This window comes from Blennius ocellaris (assembly GCF_963422515.1).
Source record: "Blennius ocellaris genome assembly, chromosome: 13".
NCBI classification, from domain to species: domain Eukaryota; kingdom Metazoa; phylum Chordata; class Actinopteri; order Blenniiformes; family Blenniidae; genus Blennius; species Blennius ocellaris.
In genome coordinates this window covers 10,689,546-10,699,259 of record NC_137662.1, presented here as the reverse complement: position 1 = coordinate 10,699,259, position 9,714 = coordinate 10,689,546, and the positions used below count along the sequence as shown (strand labels likewise).

Sequence of the window (9,714 nt, the reverse complement as noted above, 5' to 3'; positions counted from 1 at the left end):
CAGAAAGGCTCAGAAATGCATAAAGAAAACATAAGGAAATGCACAAGTTACCAAATGTGCTCACTTACATGATTTTATACAACGCCTGTGTATGAAACGAGGTCATGAGTTGTTATAAAAGTTTCCACACGGACTCTGATTTGTCTCCGAAGAGTCACAAGGCAAAACATCATCTGAGCGGCTGCCCGGGAGGATGACCTGTCTCCCCCAACAATGGGACTCTTCTGCACTAACAGGCCAACCTTTATTGTTTAATCTTAAACACAATTTAAAGGTCAGGCTCTGGTGAAACCTCACAGTGTTAATCCCCCCTACTAGGCCTCTGAGAAGTGTGGTGTAACCCAAGAGTTATTCAGTATGTTGTGGGAGATGTTATCGTTTTTTTTGTTTTTGTTTTTTTTGGGGGGGGGGGGTTATTTCTCAAGAGCATCTCTTGGGGGGTCCTCAAGTGATATATGGGGGGGAACAAATATCTCTTTTTCTAAGAAAGCACAATTCCAGACCCACCATCTTCTTCACGTCTCAGACTTTGTCCTACTGAATTACATGAACAGTTGTAACATGATAACTAATGTTTCTGCTGCTATATTGGACTTTATCTCAGATTAATCAGACCATCTGCTACAAATGTTTGCAGACTCAAGAGCGGCTAATCGCGTGACGTATTCCCTTAAGTGTGGCAACATCCAGTTAAAATTCCAGTTGCAGTAAAACAAACAAACATGCAGTGTAAACGCTCACTGAGTCAATGGTGTATGTTGAAATGATTTGCTCTGCAGATTCTGAAGTGACCAGAGGCAGTAAGTCAATTTAATAACTGCAGTATTCAAGTCATCACTTCAGTTATAACTTCCAGGAGGGGCTTGAATCAGGAAATGAATATATATGAATACACCTACAGTACTTTTAGATACATTTTTGTGAAACTGTTTTCCACATATTAAACAAACTCGTCGTGATGCAGAACAAAAAAAAAAGGGTTCAGCTTTATAGCCACCTGCCGTCCTGATGACAGGTTTGCACCAGAAGCCTCTTCCTCCCTTTGTACAGTTAAACGGCGCCACCTTCTTGTCATTTTGTGAACTTTGTATTAGTGGCTCGTTTGATGACGTACAGAGAACACTTTTACATATTTGATCTAATTGCTTAGAATACCATCTGTAACTAAAAAGCCATTGAGTGGCTTTAAGGATGTTTATTTGGGGATCATTAAGTATAGACTGAAGATAATTTAATTCATACAGGCTGCAACGTTTGCTCACGGTGAAACAAGATGTTCACCACAGTTCAATGCTGTAACACAGTGTTGTGTGGTGGGATATGTTCCCCGGGGCCAGTGATTAGCTGTGATTCACTGCTGATAGAGTGAGTCTGTTTTTCTGCTGCCGTGTTGCCTGGGAACCAGCAGACTCGTCTCTGATGTTTCCATAACTGGACACGAAGTGCTGTTTCATCACCACCATCACTATTATTATTTTTGATTTACAGACCAAACTAGAGACGTGGGTGGCTTAAAGAGCTAGAGCCAGGCCGACACAACTCTGGGAACATAGAAAGCAATATATACAACAGTACAAAACGTATGTGGACCCTTGAAATTCTTTAGTCTTGGCCACGGGTTTGTAACGTGATGTGATTTGATTGGATACGAAAGTCCCAAGTATAAATCCATTACGAGAAAAACAATTGTCACATTTCATGTCTTAGACATTAAACATCCACAAAATGCAGACCTGCACACATTTTCTTAGAGATTGTGAATTATTTGTAATCAGAAAAGCTTTAGCTCAGTAAGGATTCAGGTTTGGGCTCTCAAAGGTGAATTTTCCTTTTTTCAAAACTATTTTCCAGCATATCTTTTTTCCTTTTTTTGTGTCATTGTTCTCCATAGAGGGCAGTGGCTGAGGCTCTGAGGTGTGAAAGCAGCCCCAAATCATGCTGTTTCCTCCACCATACTTGAATATGTGTTTTTCATCCTCATAATAATTATGCAGTGACCTTCATCAGTCCACATAGCCTTTCCCTGTATCAAGGTGTTCAGTGACACGTTGACCTTTTTCATCAATCATGAACACGATGCGGATATAGTCCAATGATTCCTTCACACCTTTAGATGTCTGCGTCACGACACTTTGTACCTATGATTACCTTCGTCTTTCCAGACGTTGCCTGTGAATATCAACAAGTCTTTTCACCTTTTTCATGTTTAATGGGGGGGGGGGACCTAAATCTTGAGGGACATAATTCACAACTGCACATAATTGTGAAAAACAAACTCAACACATTTCAATGTTTTCCTGAAACCCCTGTTTCCTATAATTCATATGTCAGATGCAGATCAAATCACACTGTATATTAGAATATACTCTTTTCTTTTCAATGTCTGCATAGTTGTTGTTGGATATTAAAAATTCAAATTCAAGCGTTTTCATTAAATTCCAAACTCTTGTAGGTCCACAATTAGTCAATTGGTGAAGTTACATCTTAACTCTTACCTCCAGAGTTTGATGAATATGTAAAACAAGCTTTGTCACAAATGTTTACTATCATTTGTCGTATTTTGAAGCTAAAACAAAATATTGCATTGGTAATATAGGTGTTCAAAACTTAGATTGGAGGTTGTGTAGCTGCAAGCATCCGGTTTGTTGTGGGTGGCAGCGTCCCGGCCTAATAAAAGATTAATGCATCACAACAGTCAAAGGTGAGAGAGTGAGCTCCATCTTTGTCCTCCTTCGTGTTCACATGCCCCCATCCTGTGAAACAAAACTGTGCTGCTACTAAACATAACAAACCTCTTTCTGGGTCATTTATTAATCCTGATTGCAAAAATGGGAACTCCTCGGGTTTTCCCATACAAACTTTTTTTTTTTTTTTTTTTTTACCAAATGTGCAATTCAGTGTGATAAGAATTGCATCAGAATGCCCAAGGCTGTGGAGGAGCTATTTAATTTTGAGATAATTATCTTCGTGAGACCGGCATTTTTAAATGAAAACACTTGTATAATGAAACATGAACTTTGGAAGATTTGGATCTGTGCTCAAATAAAAGACAGTTTATCTGGGTCCTTTACCAAAAATAAGTAATTCAACTCAGGATATGTTGACTACTGGATCTGGAATATATTCTCAGTTACTTTAATTTAAAATCCAGCAGTTTGTTCTGCAGCAGCACAGTATGAGTTGAGTTAATGTGTAACAATATAATGTCTCCCTCTGGATAATGACTCTTCCGAAGAGGTCAAATCAGGCTAATAATTGTAAGCTGAGTTGATTTTTTTTCAAGTTTGATTTGTAAAATAGAGGAATATGACATATTTCTCCGTGTAGTGGTTAACATTCTTTTCATCTTTTATGCACTGATGCTGAACCCGATCACCCCTGAAATAGTGCAGGATTGACACTGGACAGGTTGCCAGGCAAAGACAAAGTCAGGTCCGTGTGTGTGTGTGTGTGTGTGTGTGTGTGTGTGTGTGTGTGTGTGTGTGTGTGTGTGTGTGTGTGTGTGTGTGTGTGTGTGTGTGTGTGTGTGTGTGTGTGTGTTTTCCCTGTGCCAGACTGGCGACCTGCCCAGGGTGTACCCTGCCCTCGCCCACAGTAGGCTGGGATCGCCTCCAGTGCCCCACGACCCTGAACTGGATAAGTGGAATAGAAGATGGATGGATGGATGAATGGATATCAATATTGCAAGATGCATTTATTAGTCACCTGCAATAATAGTAAACCCATGCATGCTCAGGGAGAACATGCAAACTCTGCACAGATAGGCAACATTTGTAGTCTGAGGGGATCGTGCTGTCCACTGCACCACGAGCTCATCTCCGTGTTGGATCAGGTATATATATATATATATATATATATATATATATATATATATATATATATATATTATTATTTTTTTTTATTTTTTTTTTTTCTTTCTTTTTGACTGCAGGATGCATGTGAATGGTTTGCTGGCGTGCTGAAGGTGGATGTGTGGAGGCTGGGGACTCACTGGCCTCTGGGGACCAGAGCTGTGGTGGGAAGCTCCATCACAGGGTTAAAGGTACAGCGGCGTGCGTCAGCCGCTGCGTAGCGTCGCGTAAGGCCCGCGGGGAGTGGACGGGAGGCTGCGGGAGGCAGGAGAAGTGCAGGAGGAGGAGGAGGCTGGAAGGGGCCGGTCCTCGCTCGGAGCTCCTCTCTGCAGCCCTCGGCAGCTTCCTGGCCGACAGTCCGCCTCGTTCTCATCACCGATCATGTGCCTCGCGCTCCCCGGCTGTCTCCGGCTCGGCTGCAGGAAGCTGGACTTTTCCTCGCCTCGCTCTTCCTGACATCTCCACCCGCAGCTCTTTTTCCTCATCCTTTTTTTGATCATTATTATAATTTTTTATTTTTTTTTCTCAAGCCGCAGCTCTCGCCTCTCCTCTACCAGGGAGCGTGACGGCGTGACAGGCTGGGCTGCGTGAGCCCGCAGCCCGGGCGGCGGCGGCGGCGGCGGCGGAGAGTTCCTCCCGGCTCCCACCCAGGTCATGGAGGCCCCGGCGGAGGGGACGGAGGGGACGGAGGGGAGGAAGGAGCCCGTGCCTCTGCCCACCCTGAGCCCGGCCGTGCCCCCTTACGTGACGCTGGGCCTGACGGTGGTCTACACGGTGTTCTACTCCCTCCTCTTCATCTTCGTCTACGTGCAGCTGTGGCTCGTGCTGCGCTACCGACACAAGCGCTTCAGCTACCAGACGGTGTTCCTGTTCCTGTGCCTGCTGTGGTCCGCCCTGCGCACCGTGCTCTTCTCCTTCTACTTCAGGAACTTTGTGACAGCCAACACTCTGGGGCCCTTCCCCTTCTGGCTGCTCTACTGCTTCCCCGTCTGCCTGCAGTTCTTCACCCTCAGCCTCATGAACCTTTACTTTGCACAGGTGAGCTGCTTGGAGCAGTCTGGATCAGTCAATGGGGTATTGAGTGACACTCCTGTGCATCTTTAATTCAAAAATGTGAAGAAAAAAAAATACAATAACTAACCATCACCTGTTTCGGGCCTGTCTGTATCTTAGTATAGATTGGGACCAGATAATTAAAAAATAATTACATATTTGGACTACGAAACATTGCTGCTATAGAAGCAGTAATAAAAAAATGCAAATGCTGAAGCCAGCACTCTCCTCTATAGAAGACTGATATGATGTAATCTAACACATTTGGTAGTGGAGCAACTCACTCTTTCATTGGGGCTTCTGAAGAACAAAATGGACCACGCAGGGTGAAAGTGAACAGGTTTGTCAATTAGAAGAACGTTCCCTGAATCTATCAGCATTTCGAGGTCACTCGCTTGCAGGATGTTCCTGTGCATGAGTGGGTTCGATCCTGATGCTCTTTCCAACACTCCAAAGACAAAGTGGAGCCGTCAACTAATTTCTCTTAGGTATAAGCAAAGTGCATGAGTGATGGTCTGGTGTTGTGTTCAGGGTGCAACATGATTCTCATCGACTGTCAACTTAAGATCGAATTTGTCAACCTGCAACACAAACTCAGATAAAGTGGATATATATGATGCAAATGTGGCTGAACTGTACTACTCCAGCTTCATTAATAATAACAATACACTAATGTTTAATTAGAAATCTAACTGTTTTTATTTTTACCCCTGTACATCTACACCAGAAGTTTCATGTCACAGGATTGAGTTGAAGTTTCTATCCAGGGTATTTGTTACATCACAAATCCTGTTCACAGGCCAAGTCGCTGACCAATCCAAATATCTCAGAGAACAGAGAAACTTTTATTTGTAATTATCTGTTTATACGAAAGGGCCTCTGACTCCTATGTTCACCCTGTGTTTTGTATAAAATAAAAGCAATTTAGAATTTTCTCAAGGCTTTGCATGAAATCTAGATTCAAATTTACAATGCCCTGAAAATATCTTTGGCGTTATACATCGCTTTTATCCCAGATCTGACATTTAGCAACATACGCTGTACAGTGTTTGTGTGTGAAACTGTGGTGTTATCTGTTAGACTGATTGCAGCAGGATTTGGTGTCAAAATTAATGTCTAAGACTGCCTTTTCTTGATACAGATGTTCATTCTACCATCACATTGAATTGCAATGAATTGCATGCTGCCCTCCAGTTAGTATTTCATGGACTTTTCATTCACACAATCTACCAAGTGCGAGGCCACGAATCATTTCTCCAACTGCTTACATAATCCTGATATCAAATAATAGCCTCTCTGGCTGCTGCCTGAAGCTTATTTTTAGCATAATCTTCTGTTGCTGATGTGAGTCACAGTTACGAGCCGATGGCGATGCTCGGAGCTTCACGGTCCCGAGCCCTGTGTCCCGTTGTGCTTTTCATTCCGAAACTGTATTCGGTCGAGAGCTTCCCGTTTCACGGGCCAGCTGTTTTAAAGAGTTCAAGAAAGGCAGAAGTGAAAGCTGTCTCCGGAAATAACAGTGTGACACATTTGAATGATGCAGTGTTGATCTTTTCACAGGTGGTTTTCAAAGCGAAATCGAAGTACGCCCCCGAGCTCCTGAGGTACAGGTAAGACCTCGCTGTGACCTGAAGCAGACACACGTTTACTAAAGTGAGGCCTCATTTTCTCTTTGATGAATTCGATTAATATGTTGTTGTTTTTTTTAACTCCCCCCCCCCCCAATCAACAGGCTGCCACTGTATCTCCTCTTCCTGTTCATCAGCCTCCTGTTTTTAGTGGTGAATTTAGTTTGTGCACTGCTGGTGAGGATGTCCTTCACAGAAGCTCACACGATTGTGCTCGTGAGGGTCGCGATCAACGACAGTCTCTTTGTCCTCTGCGCCGTCTCACTGTCCTTGTGTCTGTACAAGATCGCCAAGATGTCTTTGGCCAACATCTACCTGGAGTCCAAGGTGAGCCACGGGACAATAACAAGTTGCGGTTCAAACTTTGGAGTCGCCGGCTTGTGATTTATTCCACAATCATGTTCTGATGTGGAGCGGTATTGCACAACCACGAGCGAAGATACTCATCTTGCAAGTCATTTGTGTTCAGTACAGAGTTATTGTTCCCTAGCAACACTGTTGTTCTTGTTATTGTACGACGGCTGCGTTTCCTTAAAAAAACGCAGCCATGTATGCGCTCATCTCATTTCAGCTGATTTTTGCTTTCCTCAGGGAACCTCGGTGTGCCAGGTGACAGTTATAGGAGCCATCGTCATCCTCCTCTATGCTTCCAGGGCGTGCTACAATCTGGTTGTCCTGGCGATGTCCAGCAAGAGTATAAACTCCTTCGATTACGACTGGTACAACGTCTCAGACCAGGTGGGTCAACGGAGGCGACAGCGGCCGAAAAGCTAAGGCTGCAACAGACTCCACTTAATGTAGAGAAAATGGTGAATAACCATACCATAATGCCATTCTCCCGGTCGTCTGAACACCTCATGTAGAAAGTCTACATTTTTATTATTATTCATTTTTATATTCATCAATATCTTGAATATGAAAAAGAAAAATTACTGAGATTTCATAAGGGTATGTATTAATATGTTTTTAATCTTCTTCTTTTTTTTTTTCCCCCTCCAGGCTGATTTACAGTCAACTCTGGGCGACACTGGCTACATCGTCTTTGGGGTGATCTTGTTTGTATGGGAGCTGCTCCCCACTTCTTTGGTGGTGTACTTCTTCAGAGTTCGGCAGCCAAACTTAGACCGGGTGAGCCAGCGGGTTACCTTCACGCAGTCCGAACCAAGCTGATGAAGAAAACTGTCAAAATTTCATTTTTAGCTTGTCAACAAAAATTGTTGTTACACGTACATAAACTCACAAGTCACACAGTGCAAGTACATATGCCCCAATCAGCCATAACATTAAGACCACTTATTACCTGTAAGTCAGAAGGGTGTTTTAGACAGCAAGAAAACATTTTACCTTAAAAGTTGATCAATTGGACAAGCATAAGGATTTAAGCAGTACAGTACATAGTACATACTGGCTCTGATAAAAAGCTGTCGGAATACTTGGTGCAATGTTATTTGTAAAGCAGCAAAAAAGCAGACCTATACAATACACATCATGTGACGGCTGATACAGTATATTGGTTTATTTGTAGCAATTGATGAGGCAAACAGGCTGAGGACCAACGCTCAAAATAGTATCCTTTTTATAACAGCGGTGGGTGATTTTAAATATTACAAGGAGCCACAAAAATGTAATCTACCGTCTCTAAAGTCATTACAATTATTATTTGCTTATAGTGAACCTTCCTTTCCCTCGTGAGGCTGATATATCATTAGGTTTTGGAAATGTGCTCCAATGAGTGTGTACCTGCTGTTTTCTAACAACACTTAATGTTTGGCATATCGTTTGTTTGGTTGGTCTTGCAGAGCGCCTCTGGACTTCCCGGTCACGTCTTCTCCTCCAGGGCCTATTTCTTCGACAACCCGCGACGTTACGATAGCGACGACGACCTAGCGTGGACCGTCATGCCTCAAAACATCCAAGCCAGGCAAAACATTTTTTTTTCCCTTGATCCCTGTTGTTGCTTGCTAAAAACACACGAGGTAGGAATGCGTCAAAAAGCGTGGAGTCGTAGGTTTGACGGCCGTGATGTCTGTGATCCTTCAGTCTGGCTGCCGACAGCTACGAGTGGGGAAGCCAAAGCAGCGGCATCAGTGCCTACATCGGAGGGGACGACAGTTACAACTTCCCGCCTTCCGGAGGAGAGCTCGGCCACTACTGAGGTCCCGTCGCCCCGGATCGTCCTCCTGTGGGTTTCTTCACTTGTACGTTTTTGCACAGTCTCTATTTAGCGACAAAGGCACATTCTAGGGATCAACGTCACCCTCTACTTACTTCATACATTCAGTTTTGTACTTCATGTAGAGAAGGAAAGCTCAGCAGTTTTTTCCCTCTTGCCAGTATATATAAACGCCCAGCGATGGGCCATTTATTTTGCACACACCTTGTACAGAATTTGATCTGCTCGTCAACATTTTTCATTGTATAGTTTATATTGAATACCGCCTAATATATTTCCCGACCTTTGTGATATGTACTGTATTACTATTTTATGGACTGTATGTATGTGTTCTGGGTTTTTTTTTTCATAAAGAGTTGTTTATAGAGAAGAGATATTCGTTTAATACAAATTAAAAACCATCAAAAAACAATGCATTTCAGTTTTTATACACAGAGCATCGATAATAAATTAACTATACTACTCACGATTTTTTTTTTTAGTTCAATTCTTTAGCAGAGATAATAATAGTGAAACATTTTGATGGTGATACACTTCTCTCTATAATACCTCAGTACTCACGTTGAGTAGAACGAAAGCACCAACCCAGACTGTGCCACTTCATTAAATGTCAAATGAATTTTTGTCAAATGAATAGTTACTGCTTCAGCAGTGTCAATGCACTTTACTTGATCATCACAGCTGCCATGCAAAGTATCAGCAAACCATCGGGGGCAATTTGGGGATCAGCATCATAATCCTCTCACCATTTTTTTTTTTCTACGTCAGATTGACCTGATTTGAAACGGTAACGAAACGTTGGTTTTCTCTCATGTGATTGGTTGGACATGACATGTATTGTTCCATACTATGCTTATTGCAAGTCAAATTAATTATTACACGATTAGTTAAAGTATTAGTGTTTAATTCAACTTAATTGCATCTGTTGTTTGATAACAGGTGTCAATATGAAGTACTTTCAACAACACTTTATGAGCTTTCATCACTGTTTGGGCCTCTGATGACAACC

The 9,714-nt window shown here is 42.6% G+C and overlaps 1 protein-coding gene across 1 annotated transcript; it reads left to right on the top strand.

Moving 5' to 3' along the window:
• The first annotated feature begins 4,319 nt into the window (after positions 1 to 4,319).
• gpr137ba (G protein-coupled receptor 137Ba) lies at positions 4,320 to 9,037 on the top strand. The gene is made up of 7 exons (XM_080508040.1): positions 4,320 to 4,889; positions 6,465 to 6,514; positions 6,637 to 6,859; positions 7,124 to 7,270; positions 7,532 to 7,660; positions 8,332 to 8,453; positions 8,573 to 9,037. Exons 1-7 carry the CDS (start codon positions 4,506 to 4,508, stop codon positions 8,685 to 8,687), a joined length of 1,170 nt encoding a protein of 389 aa, XP_080364166.1. The 5' UTR covers positions 4,320 to 4,505; the 3' UTR covers positions 8,688 to 9,037.
• Positions 9,038 to 9,714: the final 677 nt, after the last annotated feature.

What these genes read in the sequence shown, in the direction of transcription:
- gpr137ba (XM_080508040.1), top strand. Translation starts at nt 4,506, where the DNA reads ATGGAGGCCCCGGCGGAGGGGACGGAGGGGACGGAGGGGAGGAAGGAG. An exon ending in GGCAGCCAAACTTAGACCGG is followed by an intron (nt 7,661 to 8,331) that starts GTGAGCCAGCGG and finishes TTGGTCTTGCAG; the next exon opens with AGCGCCTCTGGACTTCCCGG. An exon ending in CCTCAAAACATCCAAGCCAG is followed by an intron (nt 8,454 to 8,572) that starts GCAAAACATTTT and finishes GTGATCCTTCAG; the next exon opens with TCTGGCTGCCGACAGCTACG.